Genomic DNA, 21,601 nt, shown 5'->3' with positions numbered 1-21,601 from the left:
ATGAGAGCTGTGATTGTTCACATTGAATCCAATGGCTGATGTGGGCTCACAAGAGTGCAGATCTTAACATAAAAGCAAAAGCTTTGCTGTTGGCAGCTAATAAAGGGAGAATTTAACTAGTTCCCAAGTCCTACAGTCAGAGAAAAGTTTGGTTCATCATAAACGTTACAATGGATTCTTGCACTACGTTCAACAGCGTTGCAAAGAATGAGTGTATTTTTACTTCATTTGGCATTTTGTATAAAGACAAACAAATCTATTAAAATATCTACCTTAAGAAGCTATCAAAACAGAATCACCACAGTTGAGAACAATGGATAAAAGATTATTATAAAAACAAATTACAGTTATGGGACTGGGAGCCGACCGTGTCAAAAGGGAATGGTGACCCATCTCAGCGTGGGCTGGGAGGTCCAACAGGCTTTCACCAGAGCCGATCCTGCCCACAGGCATGGTGTGGGAGCCGGAAGGGCCCCAGTCCCTGTCCCTTCTAACTGTGTCTGCATGTTTGGAATGAATTCCACTTAGTCTTCCCCCATGCCTGTTGTGCACACTGCTGACAGTCTGTTTCCCCTAGAAAATTACAGTTCCCAGAAGACTCTGCAGGGGAAGAACGAGCAAGCAGCCTGCCTCCAGCAGCAGTGAGGATGCAGATGGCTCTCCTGAGTAAATCAGTGGCCGCTGCACACTTTACAAAAAACACAAGGACAATGCTCTTACCTGAGATGGATTGGATCGGTCTTCCTGCCAAACCAGCATCCTGCACATGCTGAAAAGCCCTCACACAAACTGAGACATTGCAATAATTGATTCTCACTGCATTGATGCTCCATTGATTAGAGCCATGTCCAAGAATGGCAGTGGGGCTTAAGATGTTGTTTGTGCTTTTGCTCACCTGGAACACCACACCTTGGAAAGGAAAGTTAGCAGTTGGCCCGGAGCACCTACGTGTGGAGGAGAGCCAATGTAGAGGGAAGGGGATGGAAGGGGATGGCAGGAAGGTGGGGGTTATTCACTTAAGGTCATGGGAAGAAGAGGACTTGCAGACCCAAGCATAGTAAGGAAAGTGTGAAAGAGCATACAAGAGGAATGAGTGAAAGGTAAGGTGGAGGAAAATGGTACTTCAGTGTGCTTGCAAGGTGTGTGAGTGGAACTAATAGAGAGCGAGTCGGGAGTGACTGAGATGGTGACTGGCGAAGTGAACGGCCATTGAACTTAATAGAAGGTGTGAATGGAATGTCATCGAGTGCAGAGGGCAGAGTCGTGGGAGAGTCGTGGTGGGGGGAGGAGACTAGTGGAGGAGTGGAGAGGGGAGCCTTGGAGAGGGGAGAGTAGTAGTGGAGCGGAGAGTAGTAGTGTTCAGAAGGGCAAGTAGTAGTAGGAAGATGGTAGAGTAATAACAGGAGGAGGGGAGAGTACATGTGAGATCAGAGGGTGAAGGAAGGAGGGGAGGGGGAGGGGAACATCTAAGGGATAGAAGAAGTGTGAACAAGAGAGAGAAGAGAGACTGTGGGTGGAGTAGTACGAAGGAGAATAGGAGGAAGAGACCGGGATGCCTAGTGACAGGAATACAATGACTTGGAAGGACATGAACAAGTGTGGAGCCAGAGTGTGTGGAAGGCACCAATCCTTACATGATACTGCATTCGGAAACTTGGGACATGGACCACCTAAACTGTTCCCAGATTAAGTTAGAGAGAGATGGTGATTAACTTTATTCCATCAAAATAGTCAGGCAGAACTCTAAATGGTAGGGGTTACCAATCTCTAGAAACCAACCTGAGGTTGAGAGAAGTTTGGACTAGGGAACAAATGCCTCGCTCTAGACTAGAAAGAGAGGGACCGCCCTTAGCGACCCCCTTTCAAATATTTCAAATAAAATCCCTTAACCGGCCTTCGAGAGTTGGTGTCTTCTTGATGCCATCTGTGACAAAGAACTGAGCCAGACATGGTAAATTCACCATTGGCTCACCATGAAATTCATGCCACTAGCTTTAGTTAAAGCTCTGTGATGGTGGACTAAAGTAAACCTGTTAAAAGGCAAGTCATTCCTTAAGAAACCCACAGCTAATCCTTCTTGCCCGGCTTACTTACGCCCGATTTCCATTACTCCTTTTCTGGGCAAACTCCTGGAAAAGCTGTCCATCTCTCAGCTTAACCTCCACTCTGATTCTGTTTGCTGTCTCCACGACCATCATTCTGGCTTTAGAGCTGCCAGAACCACGCAAACTGCTCTCCTGAGCATCCGTCAAGATTTGCTCTCCAACCTTGACTCTAACATTCCCTCTGGCCTCATCTTACCCGATCTCACATCTGCCTTCGACATGGTCAACCATACCATCCTGCTCAACAGTCTCTGTGACAACCTGGGCATCACTGATCAGGCTGTGGCCTGGTTGACCTCTTTCCTCTCCGATCGACCCGTCCAGGTCCAACTTTTGGGTCCTTCCTTTCCTCTATCTCCCTCTCTACCTGTGGTGTTGCCCAGGGGTCCAACCTCTCACCCTGGCTCTTTAACCAATACCTGGCAACACCTGCCCACCGCAATTTCCAGTGCTATGCTGACGACACTCAAATCATTTTCAGGCTTCCCTCAGCAACCTCTTCTCCTTCTCTCATCTCCGACTGCCTAGCTGCCGTTCAGGATTGGTGTACCGCCAATGATCTCTGCCTGAAGGCCAGCAAGACTGAGAACCTCCTCATCGGCACATCTTTCCTGTCACTCTAAACCCACTTGTGAGGCCAAGACCCTCGGGGTAATCTTTGACTCCACACTTTCCTTCTCTGCTCACATCTCTGATGTCTCAAAGTCCGCTCCTTCCCCCAGAAGCTCACTGTCTCTCTCAAGGTTGGACTATTGCAACAGCCCCTTTCTGAATCTACCTGCTTCTACTCCCGGCCCTTTGCAAATTATCCAGAACAGGACTGCAAGACTTGTCCTTAGCCTCAAGCCCTGGGATTGTATCCTCCAGCCCTGAAATCTCTTCACTGGCTCCCAGTGGATGCAAGGATTAAATTCAAGACCCTTTGCATTGTCCACACAGCTTTCTGGGGCATGGGTCCAAAATACCTTCTGCTGTCTCTCCGTTAATACCTTCCCTCCCGAGCCCTTCGCTCCTCCACCTCGAACTCCCTCAGGGTCAGTCTTTTTTCTAAGAAACAAGCTGGGGGTAGATCTCTGTCTTCAGCTGGGGCCTCCCTCTGGAACAGCCTTCCTGCCACTCTGAAACCTGAGGAGAGTCATCTCCGGTTCCGGAAGCACCTCAAGACCTTCCTCTTTGCTTCTGCCATCTCTCCTCCTATCCCCTGTTGATCTGTCCTATGTACCTGCTCACCCTGCCATCCACCCGCACTGCCTCCAGGAAATCCCCTGCACTGGGGGTCTATATCTGTAACCCTACACCCCCCCCCTGTTTTTCTTTTTCTGCACTTATTCAGACACACCCTGTCTGTTGCCTTATTCCTAGCACTTGCCACTTGCTGACTGCACTACCACTGTTGTTTTTTGTTATTTATTTATGCATGTTTTTATTTACTTATTTTTATTTTTGCTCAGCACTTTCCAGCTCTCCCCGCCTCACTTTCACTTACCCCTCTCCCATGCACTTATGCGTTATCAATGTCACTGGTCCTAGTAAGATCGTTTTTTTTTTGTTCTCCCTTGTTCCCCTGCCTCGTCGTGCTCTGAAACACTTTTGTACGTGCGCGATACAAATATAATATCAATCAATGAAACCCGGCGGTAAAAGCCACTCTTAACAACAGACACATCACTTTCAGGGTGGGGAGCACATTATCTCCAGCAAACAGCAAATGGAATGTGGACATCATGTCAAAGAAGCATATCGACCATCTAGAATTACTAGCAGTGTTCAAGGCATTGCAGGCTTTCTAACACCAAACAGCAGGGAAGAGTCCTCACAGACAGAACAACAGCAATAATTTACGTAACAGACATTTTGAGCAGAAATATGCAGCTTCCCACAGAACACGAAAAGGAATTACACGCAGACATTTTACACCACAGCCTCAAAGAATGAAGAAAATCGCAGTAATCTGGAGCAATTTTGACATAGCGCTGAAAAGAGTTAATTAAGTCCACGAAAACATGAGTAACTTTTTCCAATAGAGGTTATAGCCAGCGAACATCGCATGGTTCTCATTATTTGTTTTACTGTGAACGGTGATCTTATAATGCTGATAACGCTCATCATTCGATTAATCCCAGTCTTCGCATTCTTCACAGAAAGTTATCTTCATCACCAAATTTTTGATCGACGCACATGGCGTTGCAATACTCTCACATCTTCACGTTTTCAGAATCTATAGGCTGCCATGTTGCTCCTTATAGCTGCAACCGCAAAAGGACAGATTGGTGTCTGGCGATCATCCCAGATAATGGCTATCACAGATGCGTTGTTGTTGATTATTGTCCAATTACAGTTGAAGAAGCCGTCGACCAGTGGACTAGATCCATGACAGCATACATCGGTATAATATAACTATGTAAAATCGAGAATGCAAAAATATATTTCAGTACCCACTTTATAATTGACTATACAGAGTACATATTTATGGAACTATCAATTTAAGTTGCAATTAACACGTACAATGTCTATTCTTCCCGTCAAATTGGATATTCATCCGTCACAACGCTAATCATGTTGCATACAGCACACTTTCCATCCGCACTTGCAGAAATATTATTTTAAACATGCTTCTCCAGCATGGGGTCTGGCATGGATTCACATGCTCATGAATATTCCACGTCGTCAGGCTGGGAATCCTAGGTAAAGAAAAAATCAGTTTCAGTTTTGTTTCTGAACTGTCTTTCTACTAGTAACCAATCACTGGTCTTTGAGTCATACTGCCCCCAGCCAACGACTGCCCTCTACCTAAGCCCCTCCTCTGGCAGCCATCTTCAGATTTTTACTGCACGCTCAAGTGTTGGGATCCTCGTGCTACAGCTCTCGAGCTTTTACTGCGTTTTGCGATTTTTCGAAGAGTTTATTCTTATTTTGTCCGGTCAATCGACCCTCAAGCTCCTCCGATTCTACTTCCGATCAACAGGGACCCGTTTCAGAATTTCTACGCCCCTCAAAGGTGAATTTTCGTTGAGTTTTCGCTTCTTGGAGGATTTTGGAAGATCTTTGAGGCCTACCTCACGTGGACATGGCCCAGGACAAAGGAAACACGACGCCTGGATCCAAGCTGTTCAGGAGCTGCCCTGGATGCGGATTACAGAATGTCTTCAAGGAAGATGACACTCTCAGTGCCTCTATTGCCTTCACAATGACAAATCTCACGTGGAGAAGGACTGTGCGTTTTGTAAGACTGTCTGAACGGACAATGAAGAATCATCGCGTTCGACTCACCAACTGGCTGGAGGGGAAAAGCCCAGCAGCAGGTGAGAAGAAAAGGAAGTCCGAGCGGTCTTCCAAGACCTTTGAGGGTGCTCCGGTTAAGGGGGCCCAACAAAAGGCAAAGCACCGCGAGTCCGTGGGCACCGGGAGCGCCGATGGTTCGGGCTCCCTGGCTGACAGGCAGGGCGCAATGTCACCAATGCCATCAATCGCGAGCCAACGCTCTGGCTCGGTGAAGAGGAAGACAGAGAACCCGGGTAAGCTTCGGGAGAAGCCCCGGTCGATCGCAATGGCGGCAGAGGGGGAGCGAGGCAGCGACCCTCCGAACCCAAGGTGAAGTCCTCAGGCGCGCACAAAGTCGTGAAGGCCCTGATTCACCAGGGTAAGGCCTCGACCAGAGGAGTCGTAACCTCCCTGGCAAAGCATGTGGAGGCTACCCCAGTGGAGACGACTTCCGGGCCTAGAGTTTCCCTGCCACCCCGGAGGGAATCCTCTTTTCAGCCTATCGATAAGACCCCCGTGAAACCCTGGGTGGAGAAAGAGGGGGGTGCACGGTAGCCATAATGGACACTGATACCACCTCCTGAAGATGAGCAGGTTGGCGTCGCAAAGATCCTGGACAAGAAGTTTGAGGAAGTCCGGTCCTACGGGAGGGATCCCGACGAGGCGGACGTAGAAAGCGACGGAGCCGACGAGGAGCCGCAGATCGTGGAGGAGATGGAGGATCCTACTCCCCAGCCATTGCTCCTGTCGCAACCGGTGCCTATGCCACAGGACAACTCAGGATCAATCTTGACGGCTATCCAGGCCCTGTGCATGGAGATAAGGACAAGGTTGCCCTTAACCCCAGCGGACGATCCAGCGGCGCCTGGACCGTTGGGAAGCCCACCGAACACGAATCCATCCTCCCCCTCCTTTCCAGTCTTCACCTCCTTCCCCTCCACTGAGGGGTGAGACGGTGACTATGGGGAAGGACGGCGACGGTGGTGACAACGGGACTGATCTCCCATCACGCCCTGCCCGGGCCTCCCCTCCCGACAAAATTGGCTACTTTCACGCCTTGACCGCCAGGGCATCGGAACTTTTCCAGCTTTGTCCCAAGGAGCAGGAGGAGGGTTTCCTCTATCAACGACGTGAGGCCAAGAGGAAGACCGTCCTCTCAGTACCATTACTGGACGATATCTGGGACGAAGGACTGTTGCTGCTCAAAAACCCATTCACAGCGCCTGCGAAGAGGGACCAGTATGAGAATAAGTACCGGGTCCCAGATTCCACCCGATGTGCCTCAGAAATCAGCCGTCCCCGGATTCGGTGGTCTCCGCAGCGGCCAAGAAGAAATCGGCAGGGGTGACGGGATGAACTTCCACTTCCCCACATGACGGCATGGGGAAGAAGCTGGACGCCATGGGGCGACGAGTCATCTAGTCGGCGGCGACGACCATCAAAGCGGCCAACGCCCTTGCGATCGTGGCGCGCTACAACAGGGAGCTGTGGTTCAAGATCACTCCCCTCCTGGATTTCCTCCCAGACGACAAGAGGGCGGAAGCCCTTGAAATCCTGCAGGAAGGCGAAGTGGCTTCGGACCACGCCATCAGGGTGGCCACGGACATCGCTGACACTGGCTTTTGCCAGATGGGTAACAGCGTTTGCCTACGCCGGTGCGGTTGGCATAGGGCCACCGATTTCCGTCAGGACGTGCAGACCAGGGTGCTGGACATGTCTTTCAACGGGAACAACCTGTTCGGCGAGGCAGTGGACAAGTCACTGCAGGCCATCAAAGCAGACACCGAGATGGCCCGGGCCTTGGGTTCTCTCCATCAGCGACTGCCACCTTTTCGGTCCCCCGGAGGCAAGTCTCAAGGTGCCTCCAAAGGATTTGGTGGCGGATCCTCGTACCTCCAAGCGGCCCGTTCATCGTCGCAGGAGGCATGCAGAGGCCACAGCAAGGCTCGAGGACGTCGTTGTTGCCAAGGAGGCCAAGGCGCCAAGACCTCGGCGAAACAGAATTGAACCGGCCGCGGCATCGGGCCCCCACCGAAGCACCCCGGTGGGAGGCCGGCTGGCAAAATTTGTCAGTGTGTGGGAGTCCATCTCCACCGATCTTTGGGTGCTGGACGCGCTGGCCTACGGGCACACTCTGGAATTCCAAAGAAAGTGTCCCTGTCTACCACCTGTGGCCAGGAAGGAAAACCACGTCCCACAGCTACTTCTGGAGGTACGAGCAATGCCGAAAAAAGGGCGCGATAGAACTCGTCCTGAAGATACTCCGGAGTGTACTCGCGGTACTTCCTCGTCCGAAAGAAGACCAGCGGTTGGCGACCCATCCGGGACCTTCGTCATCTAAACAAGTACATCAAGTCCCAGAAATTCCGGATGGTCACCCGCCAGCACATGCTCGGACAGCTGGAGGACGGTGTCTTCCTATCGTTGCTGGACTTGGAGGATGCTTACCTCCACATCCCCATTCTCAAAGGACATCGAAAGTTCCTACGATTTGTGGTCCAAGGGCGACACTATCAGTTCAAGGCCCTTCCCTTCAGACTGAAGTCGGCACCCAGGGTTTTCACCAAGTGCCTGGCACCAGTGGTGCCGCAGCTGCGCCTGCTGAGCATCCACGTCTACCCCTACATGGACAATTGGCTCATCCGAGCAAAGTCGAGGGAACTCGCCGTCGATCACACAGTGACGACCGTCCAACTGCTCACGGATCTGGGATTCTCGATCAACTTTGCAAAATCCCACTTGGTACCGTTGCAAGACGCCCTGTTCCAGGGAGCCAGACTCGACACAGTGGCGCGATTGGCTTCGCCATCAGAGGAAAGGACGAAAGCCATCCTCGGCACGGTGCAATGGCTGTTGACCATGGACGTGGCCAGGGGGAGGTCCATCAAGTCCCTACTCAGCATGATGTCCTCGTGCATCTACCTCGTGCGCCTATGCAGGTTGCGGATGCGACACTGCAGGAGTTCCTCGACGCCCATTGGATGCAAGCGGCGGGCAGCTTCAAAGACAGGATCTCACTCAACAAGACTTTCCGCCAAGTGATCCGGTGGTGGGACACCCGCGCGCATCTAGCAGCGGGCATGGACTTCCAGACCCCGACACATCAGGAAATGGTGACGACGATCGCCTCCCTGGAAGGATGGGGAGCGCACACTGGAGATCGCCACGCAAGAGGCTTTTTGGCTCCCGGAGGAGAGGTCACTACACATCAACGTCCCGGCGCTCCGAGGCATGTTCTGAGCCCTCAGGTTGTTCCTTCCATCCCTCAAGGGCAAGGTGGCGAGGGTCTTCACCGACTAAACCACCACAATTTTCTACATCAGGAAGCAGGGGGGCATCAGATCCCCAGCCCTATCCAAGGAAGCACAGGATCTGTGGCACTGGGCTGTTGCCCAGGGGATGTTCCTGGTGTCCTTCCATCTGGCAGGAATAAAGAACACCATCGCCGACTCACTCAGCAGGGAGCTGCGCTCGTGCCACGAGTGGGAACTTCGGCAGGATCAAGTGGATCTCCTATTCCGACGATGGGGCAATCCCCAGATCGACCTATTTGCGACGTCAACGAACGCCAAGTGCCAGAGGTTCGCCAGCAGGTTTCCCCAGCCGGGGAGCATGGGCAATGCCTTCTCATTCCCCTGGGACGGCCTGTTCATGTATGCGTTCCCTCTGTTGCTGCTGCGACTCATCAGTCAACTCAGACGTTCCCGGTGCAGGATGATCCTTGTCGCACCAGCGTGGCCGAGGCAGATCTGGTTCCCGGACCTTCAGGACATGTCAGTGTCCCCCCCGGTCAAACCTCCGACAGACGCGGACCTTCTCGCCAGGGAAGGAGGTACCATCCTCCATCACGACCTAGGATCGATGAACCTGCAGGCCTGGCTCCTGCAGCACTAGAGTTTGGAGGGTACGATATCCCAGCGGACTGCAAGGAGGTGCTTGCAAAGGCCAGGGCGTCCTCGACTCTCAAGTGCTATAGACACAAATGGAAGAGGTTCTCTGTCTGGTGCCATGCACAGAAGATTTACCCTCTGCGGATTACGGCCCCTCAAGTGCTGCCGTACTTGCTATCGCTGGCCAAGGCGGGGCTGGCACATGCCTCCATCAAGTTCCATCTGGCGGCTATCTCCCGCTACACCAGAACTCCGGGGCAGTCATCTCTGTGGTCTCATCGCCTGGTGAAGGAGTTCATGAAAGGACTGTTCCGATCGTTCCCCCCGGTGAAGGCTCTGGCCCCGGCGTGGGAGCTCAACGTGGTGCTGACCAGGCTCATGGGGCTGCCATTCGAGCCTCTGCATTCGACAACGCTGAAGTTCCTGTCGTGGAAGACAGCGTTTCTTGTGGCCATCACCTCCGCACGACGGGTGGGAGAGATCCAGGCCCTCTCCTGTAAACCTCCATACCTGACATTCCACGAGACGAGGGTAGTGCTGAGGACGCACCCCTCCTTCATGCCCAAGGTGCCGTCTGACTTCCATCGCAACAAGCCCTTGGTGTTACCTGTTTTCTTCCCGTCACCTTCGTCCCGGCTAAGAGGACTTTGCACTCGCTGGATGTGGCTAGAGCACTGAAGTTCTACGTGGACCGCACGAAGATTGTTCGGAAGACATCACAGCTGTTTGTAAACTCTGGACCTGTGAACCAAAGGAAGGCCCTCTCGAAGGCTTCTATTTCCAGATGGCTCTCCGGCTGCATCATGCAGTGTCACCGGTAGGCAAACCGATCGTTGCCCGGCCGTCCAAGAGCCCATTCAACCAGAGCGATCTCTGCTACCACAGCGTTCTTGTCTGGTGTGCCCCTGCTGGGCATCTGCAGGGCTGCTTCGTGGAGTTCGACCCACACCTTCATGAGATTCTACTGCATCGACGGGATTCCAGGGAGGAGTCCAGAGTCAGCCAGCCAGTGCTGTGCAACCTGTTCGCTGGAAGGTGAGCCTGGTGAGGAGGTAAGAGATGCTTAATATGAGTTGTTGAAATGCTTAATGTTGAGCCTTGCCATCTACCGTGGTTGTGCATGTGTGTACTGCTATGTATTTTTGTATTCATGAGCATGTGAATCCATGTCAGACCCCATGCTGGAGAAGGAACAAGTTACTTACCTGTAACTGTTGTTCTCCAGCATGGGTCTGGCCTGGATTCACATGCGAACCCTCCCTCCTACCCCTCTGCGGCTCTTCTCTTTGTCCTACTGCCACTTTACGTGCTACCAAATCTGAAGATGGCTGCCAGAGGAGGGGCTTAGGTAGAGGGCAGTCATTGGCTGGGGGCAGTATGACCCAGAGACCAGTGATTGGTTATTAGGAGAAAGACAGTTCAGAAATGAAACTGAAACTGATTTTTTCTTTACTGAGGATTCCCAGCCTGACGACAGGGAATATTCATGAGCATGTGAATCCATACCAGACCCATGCTGGAGAACAGTACATTATTTCTTGGGTGTCCCTTCTCCCTATGTGATGGATGACCAACTGCTTTGAAAGACAGATCTCAGTGATAGAAACGTGTGTTAATACTAAAATTCTATGAGAGGTGAAAAGAAAATCTCCTCCCTCATATATCTGTATCGAAGGGAATGATTAAGAAAAAAAACTCTTCGGAAAAAATGAGTGGTATGATGGAGATTGCCGAGAGGCCAAAAAGAAAATAATAGTATGCATAGCAACAAAGGAGGGTGTAGATAAAAACAAGCTGCGTTGGGCCCGTTTGCAATATAAAAAGAAGTATCCTCCAAGAAAAATGAATTTGGACACGCTAAGTGGAGATCTATCTCTGAGGCCCTATAAAATAAAAATAATGTGCTGTTCTGGCAACTTGTCACAGATAAGGATCTGAAGGACGACCAGACTCTTAACTGTGTATACAGCGTTTATATCGAAAATGTTATATTGAAAGAACGGATATAGAATATTTTATATATCAAAATGTTTTATAGTGAATGCATTTAGGCGTGGGGTAAAGGGTTAAATATTTTTGGGAAACGGTTGGGTGGTTTTTAGAGGCCAGAAATGGGGGTTGGGAGGACACCCCCACCCAAAAAAAAGTGCATTCACTATAACATTTTTTGTTATAAAAGTTTCGATATATAATCATTCTTTATATAACATCTCTATATAAAGACATGTAACCTCTTAACTGCTGTATAGGAGCAGAAGAGTGCCGTCTCCACTTTGAGAGTTTGTATGGGGTCACAGAGGGAGTAGGCCCTGTACCACCAAGCATTTTGAAGGGGATTTTATTCATTACTGATGGGTTATGTATTTCCATAGGTGATGTACAGCAACTAATCATCTCCCAAAAAGGTGGCAAGGCAGCTGGGTCCGACCTCAACCCGGCAGATTTGTTCAAGGACGAGGTGGATATTTGGGCGCCTGCCTTGTGTAGGGTTTTTAATGCAATTGTAAGATAAGGCGTGATCCCAGAATCATGGCATAAGGCCAGTGTAAGGAAGGCATGGAATCAACAGTAAGACCGACACAAGTGACCACAGTTCAAGGCTGTTTATTGAACTTCAGAAAGGGTTTGAAAAACGCCTACCTAATTCTAAATCTAAAGATGGAAGCAAGCTACCACCATCAAATAATAACACGGTGCCTAGTGGTGTCTTGTCAAAATAAAAGGGCCTATACTAACAAATCTATTGCCAATCCTTACCTCTAAATACAAATAGTGTGGGAAACAATGTTATGCAAAAGACAGAAGTGTCCAAGAAATGATAAGTCAGGATATTCAGGCCGTTGGCCTCCCTTCCCCACATTTTCAGCACGGGACAAGGTGACACACTCGAGCTTAGCACAGTCTCTGGCTTCTCTAGCGTGAAGCTGCAGTTTAAACATTAGCATCCGGGCCTTCCGTGCCCAAGTCTCTTTGCCTTTCAAAGTCTCTTCTTTTAGAGGGCCTGATGCGACAAACAAACAAGTTATTTCCTCTCAGGATTTCACGCGCAGTCATTTTCTCAGGTGATTCACTATTCTCCTCGGATCCCCCTCAGCTGGGCTCAGATCTTCTTTAACACAATGCTCGTAGGAATTTTATGTATGTAATGCATGTATCCAATTTCTCAGGTGATTCACGGTCACCTGGAATCTCCCTCAGCCGGGCTCAGATTCGTTTCAACACAATGTTCAATCAGTCTCCCTCTGCCGGACTCGGACTAATTTTAATTTACTTGAACAGAAACTTGCTTTAACCTAAAGCTCTCAGCTGATCTCCCTTGTTCGGGCTCGGACCAACTTTATCTACTTTGCGATCAACTTCCTTTACTCTATTAACATGGAAGACTTTTGAAAGTGCACAGGATTTTTCTTGACCCGTTGCAGGACCACTTCGATTCACAATCCTTTGTCGCTCTTCCGCTTTTGCCACCTCTCAGTTGGATACCTTACAGAGACCTTTGAATGAGCATACACATGGTGCCGGACCACTCTGTCTAAGGTACTGTATCTTGGTTTCACAGTTCAGTCACTCATCTGTTGTCCAATTCTACTCACGTTGGTTATCGCTTGCGTTTCATACACTGCTTGCTTCAGCGTTCACAATACAATGTTGTTGCTTGCAACCTTGGCTTCAACACAGACTTATCTGGTATCGGCCTCCCCAACTCACTGGCTGTGTTGATTTCACTGGCGCTGCTTTATTGTAGGCACCAGGGACAGTACCACAGCTGCAGGTGATTCGATTTGCCCTGCCTTGATTATCGACGTACGAGAGCCCTGGGTACCTCCGACACACAATGCAGGATTCTTCAGCCTGGTTTCCTGGTCTTACGCTTTCTAGTCTCAAAGTTTTGTGAAAGTAATGGTTCCCCATCGAAAAGGTCAAGGACACTTCCCTCCTTGAGATCCTCTCCTGTTTTGCCATCTTTCACCTCGTGTTAAACTGTCATCTTGGAACTGCTGTTTCCTTGTGTGCTTTGCCTCGGTCAGCGTGTGCTCTCGTGCTCCGCCTTTTATCCGTGTGGGGAAAGGTAATAGAAGTCAGGTGTGTGTGATGGTCGAAATTTGCCTGACCCTGCCTGATTATCGTATTGGGACATGTCAGGTATACGGCTCGGGTGTTAGTCCATTTTTCTCATAACGAGCTGTCCGTGAGAAAGTGTTTGTGTTAGGAAGGGGGCAGGGGGGTTTGAGTTCCTACGTATCCTACCTGGTAGGATGGGATAAAGGTCTTACAGGGAAGGGGATACTGCATCTTGCCATCCGGTGTCCCACTCCCCGAAGACCCCTCACCCTGGTGACCCTCCCGCGCTGGTCCACCCCCAGGAAGTGGATCCAAAAGCGATGGGCGTGTCCTGGCCACATGGATGACAGATCCCCGGGACTAGCAGGTGAGACACCTTCAGGTTTCTTACACCACTATAACCCCTTTGTACAAAAAAGGTGGGAGGAATCACCTGGCTAATTATCGCCCAATATCCCTCCTTGACAGTGCACACAAACTCTTGGAAGATCAGATTAAGATATTTAGAAGACTGGGCAGAAAGCAACAATGTTATAAGCGAATTACAGGCTGGATTTAGAAGGAACAGAGGAACCATAGACCATCATTTTTTGCTGCATATACTATTCCAAAAATATACTGTTTTGAAGCACATGAAACTATATGCTTTTTTTCCTCGATTTGAGGACAGCGTTTGTCTCTGTATCCAAGGAAACATTGTGGAAAATACTAACACTAAGCAAAGTTCCAGCACATTTAATCTGGAAATTCAGACTCCTCCATTCCAGCAATAGCAGTGCTGTTAGTTATGGCCTAAGAGGAGAGACCACCACAGCTTTTGATGTAACAAAGGGGATGAGGCAGGGATGAGCCCTGGCACCTCTTTTATTTAATTTGTATGTACAAGAGATAATGGACTAACTGTTAAGCCAGGACTTCCCAAAAATGCCCACAGATAAATACTGAGCGTTATTTTACGCAGAAGACGCAGTATTACTGGCTACAACCCCACAAGGTTTGGAACAATCGCTGGCGATATTCATGTCCAGGTGCAAAGAGCTGGGATTGCACCTGAGCACCGAAAAATCAAAGGTGTGTTTAAAACCTGATTTGTAAAATGTAGGCCCTTAGTGCTAAAGGTGAACGGAACCCAACTAGATCAAGTTAAAAACTTTGACTATCTTGGGGCACGTTTCCAAGATTGTGATGGTTGCGTAGCCCAGTTGAAACGTTCGGTTCTTGGCTTGGAAAAACGTAGGGGCTCTATCCAGGCCTTCCACGCAAGTCAATGACGAGGAGCAATCTCGTCAGCATTAGATTTATATGGAAAGCAGGATGTTCCAGACGCTCTGTACGGTGCTGGACTGTGGGGGCATGCCAAGCTTGTAAAATTGTCATCCAACGAACTGAAGTTTATAAAAAAAATGGTTTTGTTACCCAAGAGTACCCCCTCCGCTTTAGTACTTCTGGAACTTGAGGTAGCCCCTGTGGCCGCTTTGGCATCCATTAGCCAGGCCTTTTTTTTGGTTAAGACTGTGGAACCAGGATGGGCTAGAAAAATACAGATACCTTAACCCATTTGATCGCTTTGGATGGAGGGAAGACAATAGATTAGCTTTGTCATGTATAAAAGACCCTCTATGAAATAGGGGAGAGGTCATCTATGGGTAAATCCTCAAAACCAGCCGATTGGAACAAAAAGTTCAAAGGGATCGTGCGGCCCAAAGAGCAAGGCAACAGTTGGTGACTGGTGCCATGAAGTTAAAAATAGGTCCTGCCTATCTTGAACTCCTAATCCCTGGTAGAAAATCCTACCTAGATCTAATCACACCCTTGTATGAAAAATCCCTATATATGCGATTGAGATTAGTGATTCACCCAGTAGCTGCCGTTGCGTACACTTGGAAAGCCTCAGATTCTGACCAATGTATGATGTGTGATGAGGCAACTGAGTCAATTATGCATTTTATGCTGATGTGGGAGAAAACAAAACAATTGCGTTATATGTATCTGAAGCCAATACTACAGGAGGCTGCAATAAGGGACATTAGAACTGCTATGATGTTCATACAGCAGAGTATTTTAACCCATGTAGTCTTTGCGGTAGCCGAATACACCCATAGGTCCTTGCTACTAACAACGAAGCTGTTAAACTGCAATTAAAGGTAATTAGGCTAGAACTGATGAGAGTTTGCAAGCGGGGTTCTCCTCTGTGCTTTGTCTATAAAGTATGCTAATTTATACTGATATGGATTTTATATTGTCAATTTTTATATGTATTTTATGTATGACTTGAAGATTTTACAATGAATAAATGTGTTGGTTGACTGATATATGGGAGTATAATAGCGGATGTGGTCAGAACTGCCATTAAACCGTTTCTAAAAAATGCACTATTTGGAGCGAATATTTATAAAGAAATCTTGGGGGAGAACACCCCACCAGTCAGGGCGGACTGGGGCTCCTTTGCTTCGACTGGCTAGTTGCTCATATTGGGGTTGTGGGAGTGGTTTGCTCCCAGACAGTACAAATGTGAAAGTATTTACCCATCAGTTGTGATTCTGTGGGGTCAGCGAAGGTCATATGGAAGGTCAGGTGGCGCCCTAGACCAGGCATTTAAAACCCACAGTAGTTTTGTAAGTTAACAAAAGCACATTTCAAAATTGGTAGATTTTTGTGAAACCACTTTCAAGTAGTTGTTAAGGTATGTTGTGAAGTTTTTATACTGTACCAAATCACCACCATCAGAGTCTCAGAGCACCTAGACTCCAGAAAAGTGCCATACTACGTCCATACCACGAGTTTCCAGGCCATGTGCACAACTAAAAAACACCCTTCCCACCCTTTACCTAAACACACAGCTGTGCCTGCAGCAATTTAATTTTAATCGAGCAGCAGACATGTGCTTATAACTGCACTATTAGAGGGCTCAGCAATGGGCTTTATATATCAAACAGGCTACTGAAATAAATAGTAGTAATCCAGTTGCAAGATAGCTAAACAGAATGTGACATTAGAGCAGATCTAGCAGGTGCTAAGATTAGAATCCATGCAAGGGGGCAGCAAAAACAAACGTGCTCTTTGGAATTATGGCTAATTTTACCAAACAGTAGACTCGAGAAACAGGTCTGTCCCTTTAGTGCCACATGGACCATTGCTAACAGCTTTTAAACACTTTGCAGGCTCAGTGGCAGATTCCGACTGCTTCTGTTGATCTCTGTGTGATTCCTTGTGAGGACATCTGGATGTTGTCAGCGGTACTGCACCCTTTGCACCACACGGGATTCTCTCCCCCATTCTGCCCGAAAAGATGGCGTTCTACTTATGGCCAACAGATATCCTTACCAGAAATGTGATTTCTTTGGAGGATATCTGGATGTTGGTCTTGCTTGCTACGTTTTCTGTAAAGGTGGGGGAGTGCCTCTTGGCCATGCAACCCTTGTTGACACTTCACGCATCTTCGCTGGGCGGGCAATTTCAATACAGGACTGCGAAATTGTTGTACGAGTCTCTGTAAAATACACGTGTACAGAAGAGGACAGACACAGTAGTATCAATGCCGAACCAGCTAGAACTCAACTTGTGTGCTATGCAACAAATAAATGCAATCCGTAAATAGTAACACATTCACACCTTTTTAGAATGCTAATGGCATATTTAAGGGATTAGTAAACATTACAACTTTTCCAGAGATCTTGAGTAAAACACAGCAAAGTTAAATGCGCGCTTCACAGATGCTTACACTGTGCACTACAAAGCCAGCAAGGAAATGGACAGCGCTATTACAATATTTATAAAATGAAAATGGGTATGTTTAGGAAAGGGTGAAAATGTCAGGGAAAGGCAGTCAACAACCTGATCAGCTGTTTTACCATGTTACAACAAAGTCTGCTCTTTGGAGCTGAAAATAAAATGAAGCTTTGCATTCTCGTTGTGTTGTACCCTTACTGTGATGGCATACTTTCAAATTGGTCAAGTTTGCGATTTAGTTTCACACACTCCTATCTGCTTCTGGCCGACTATAAGTGTATGTATTTGTTTGCATTTTGCCAGATACATATATGCTCAATAATGAGGGACACATTTCATTTAAGTAGATCTTGGAAGGTTTATTTGAGAGGAGTGACATTTTGTATAGTGATTAACTAGCATTATTATTGTTCCCAAGCTCTTTTGGAATTTGGTAACCGAAGTCTGCCCATTACATAATATTTGCATTGCAGATAAGGAAGGGGCTGTGCTCCAGGGTACGTTTTGTGCAGCACTGCATCTGGCAAGAGTGCCGATTACAATGGGACATACTACTCCCACTCTACCTCCACCGACTCTACCCCCACCCATCCTACCGCCAATCTTTCTACCCCCAACTACTCTACCAACTCTCTACCCCCACTCTCTCTACACCCCCACTCTCTACACCCCCACTCTCCCTACCCCCACCCTACCCTCCTCCTCTGTAACCCCACCCACCACCTCTCTACCCCATCCATCCACCCATCCTACATCCTCTCACTATCCCTTCCCATTCTACCCCTCTCTACCGCCACCCATCCTACCCACTCTCTCTTTACCCCACCCATGCACACTACCTCGTTCTAGCTCTCAAGTCCCACCCAACCTATAGCCTCTATTTCGCCCACCCACCTTACCTCCTCTGTCTACCCCTCTCATCCTTCCTCTCACACTCCTGCTCATTATCGATGGTACCTTCTGTCAATGGCTTCCTCCCTTGCTCTAATCACATTCTCATTCTCTTGCACACCTGCACCCCTTATCACATCTTCCTTTAAAACGTTGCACGCCCCTCCTTGCACCCTGGTGCCTATCCTGGTGCCTATATTTGCAAAATACAAAAAACAGTAAATGCCAAAACTATTGGCATTGCCAATGCTTGTTTTTCCAGCAGCTGTAATTTTTTTCTACATTGAATTTGCGACGTGCCCTACATCATATTGATGCTTTATCTCTGGAAACTGCTTTCGCATGGCCAAGGCTATTGAAACGTGCCTGTCGGTGGCTATAGGGTCTATTTGCATTCCTCTGGATTGCAGAAGTTGAATGGATTTAATGAAACCATATTTTTTTTCATGGCAACAGAAGATGTACATTCAGATACTTGCACGACAAGTGAACTCACCATTTTTTTGGCTTCTATATCTTGGAAATGGTAAGTGCAGTATTTAGCAGAAACGCCTGGGCTGTCACACAGTCCATCACCAGCAAGCCAAAGCCTTTTGCCAGTGTGAGCATTGTCCATTGACATCTGTTCTAGTGTCCATGCCTGGCTTATAGCAGGAGCACGATATCCTTCTGATATTTGTAGTTTTGGGTTTTTGAAAGGAACTTGAGTCCTACAAAGTTACAAAAACGTGAAATTGTTCTGAACGTTGATCTGCTTAACAACAAAGCAGATGAATAAAGTACATTTGCAGCAGGCACTTTTCCAAGTATAGGTTGAGCAGACCATGCAAATGAGTTATGGTGGTGTACACACCTAACCTTGATCTTCAGGTTGGTGCCTTTGACTACACAAGTAAACTTCACCAATGGCTCCCCACATATCCTCCTATACAATTTATGATCACATTTAATCATTTACATAATCTGGATCTGGCAGCAGTCAAATACAATGTATTTTGGTTCCTTTAATAGCCAATCGTCCAGAAGTATAGAGGTTTGAGATTCCATGGTGGTGGATAAGTCCTCAACACTAAGAAGAGTGAAGTCCACATCCCGAGTACAATCGCCAATCAGTAGTGAAGATGCTTCAGTTATTTCTGTGTGTGATATTTCCAATTTGTCCACATGTATTGAGGAAACAGGGAACATTGTCTGTTTCTTAGAGACTTTCTTTTAGAGGGTGTTGATTGTGTTACTGGTTCTTTAAGCAATTCTGAAACATCTTCTGTGTTGTCTGTCTCTTCTGGTTGACATTGTGTGCTATAGCAACGATCCAGCGTTACCTTCCATGGGTCACTGATGACATTCAATTCAAATTCTGACCTCTGGACATCTGCATCACGACACTGAATTTGGCGAAGACCACGATGAGCCTCCAAATGTAGCTGCTCCCAAGTGACAACAGTTTGGCAACTGACATCATTATTTGTGTAGTTGTCTGAGTTTTACTGTAGCGTTTAAGTCCATCCTCGTGTTAGTAGGGAAAACTAATACAAACCTATTTTTCCAACCTACTAAAAAAGCAATGGAAAGTTTTTACAAACCCGTTTTCAGCTTTAACAAGAGCCTATTATCCACACTTTTTTGCAGTTATTATTATGCCCGTTTTTTGGTGAAGTACTTTTTCACAGGAAATATCGGACCCAACAAATACAAGTCAGTTGAGAGCTGCGGAAGTTGAAGCATTCTGCTTAAACAAGGTTTCTAAGCAAGTCCTGTACTTTGAGAGATGCCAGTAAATCCGTGTGCATATTGCATAATTGATGTAGGATTTCTGACAAATAAGAAATGGTCAGCCTCATCAGTAGAATAGTAAATAACATATGTAGTTAACATAAGAATGTATTTATTTCGAGTACTAGGACTCCACGCTTACCTAATGCTCAAAGATGCGTTGTTAAGTGGACTTTACAACAATCCCAAGCTACACAGCTGAAGACACAGAAAATGAGACCTTCCCTGACCAACTGCTCAAATAAATATTTCATCTTCGTCGTTGCTCATTCCCCTTCTTCAGTAGCGGCGCCCTCTGGCAGATTGACTGCTGCTTGACAAACTACTTTGTTCCCTGGTTGAGTTAATGGGCCTTGATAGGCAGTGGCAGGATACGCTTAGCTGCTGCATCAATAACCCGAGTTGCTCGAGCTGTGCTCAGTCCTAGGACTCTCTGCATCACCAGGCAAAGCAGTAACCGTACTGCCTCTCGGTTCATCTCTAAGCTAGTGCCGGCATGCTCTGCTCCCTGATCCATATTTAATTTGATTTATTTTCATAATACTGCGTGGTATGCTCCTTCCTCTACCAGGTTTCAATGCACAGTCTTCAATTATTGTATGCCAACACAGCAGTCCGACAAACCTAGCCAAGCTGGACATCTTTTAAAAGTAGGGATAAAGGAGGTACCTCCTTGTGGGCCATGCTTGCAGTACAAGTGGGAGGACTGCCTTTGGTTTCTGCAGACAATGGTTTCACCCGTTAGTCCACTAGAATCCTAAAATTAAACCTGCAATTCTACGTTCTCATTGTTGTAAAGGCTTCAAATGGGCACATTACATTTACACTGGTAACGCCGTTAAATGTCTCATAATAAAATAAATAATCCCTGGTTCTGGTTCTTCAGGTATGCTGTATGGAATGACTGTGCTTTGCAGCACGGATGCAGACTGCCTAATATTGCACCTACTACGGTAGGAGAGATGCTTTTTCACAGATGTGCTTTTTTTGTAATTTTAATTTGCAGAAAACGGAACTACTGTATTTGGATGTGTGCAAAAGTAATCAATCAGTTTAAAGATATTGTCTTGCTTTTGTGTTCTCTTCCAGTTGTCAGACAAAAGAGCAAATCAAGAAAGTCTCCAGGAGCCTCGATTTAACTATTACAGCAATCAACCTGCTGAGCAGGATGTAGACGATTCAGACCTATCCCATGTTATTGAAATCTATGATTTTCCTCCAGAATTCAAGACAGAGGATCTTCTTCTGGCCTTTTCAACCTACCAGTGAGTACTTGTCTCTAATAAGCACCCTGTTGACCTCTTTATGTCTGTATGCATTTCCTTTCCCTGAAAAGTGCTGTGTACATGTAGGTTAGTTAAATTCCCCCCTGAATTCCCTTCGCTTTGCGTTGGTAGTGCATCACTGCAGTCATTCGAACAGTGAGTCTTGCTTCTTCTATAAGGGTTGCACCTTTGCCCATTGGCTTACTATTTTCTCGGAAGTCTTTATTAACCGCTGCTAAATTCATGGATGGCTGTGTCCTCAATGCATTTATTAATGAATGCAGCCAGCAATGTGGCAGGAATGATTTTCTGAGTTTTATTATAACTTATATGCTGCCTTCCAGCTGCTTCTGATCGCTTTCGGACACCGAAGCTTGCTGCAATGCCCTAAAGAACAGGCTTAAGGCAGCCACCGGTAAACCAAGTGAGCATCATTGCACTGGTGGGTCAGTACTGGGCTTTCTGGTCCTTGAGAGGACCCATTGGTCCCGGTCACTCCTTTGTGCTCATAAGCACCCAGTTCTATAAGAAAGCCCTGAGGACAATCAAATGAGAGGGAGCTCAAGTTTGTAAGCTCCCAATTTAGTGCAGTGCCTCCCTCTGTAGCACTCCACGCTTGCCAGTT

General features: G+C 47.6%; 1 protein-coding gene across 5 annotated transcripts in view; it reads left to right on the top strand.

The window, feature by feature from the left end:
• R3HCC1L (R3H domain and coiled-coil containing 1 like) overlaps positions 1 to 21,601 on the top strand; it is a 482,602-nt gene that overhangs the window by 243,671 nt on the left and 217,330 nt on the right. For all 5 annotated transcript variants that reach the window (XM_069611545.1, XM_069611546.1, XM_069611547.1 and 2 more), the window contains one exon: positions 20,801 to 20,976. In XM_069611545.1, the coding sequence (XP_069467646.1) occupies positions 20,801 to 20,976 (176 nt within the window). The remainder of the gene's footprint in view (positions 1 to 20,800; positions 20,977 to 21,601) is intronic.

The sequence above is a fragment of the Ambystoma mexicanum genome, chromosome 8 (genome assembly GCF_040938575.1).
Source record: "Ambystoma mexicanum isolate Mex_15411 chromosome 8, UKY_AmexF1_1, whole genome shotgun sequence".
NCBI lineage: Eukaryota > Metazoa > Chordata > Amphibia > Caudata > Ambystomatidae > Ambystoma > Ambystoma mexicanum.
This window is presented reverse-complemented; position numbering and strand designations above follow the sequence as displayed.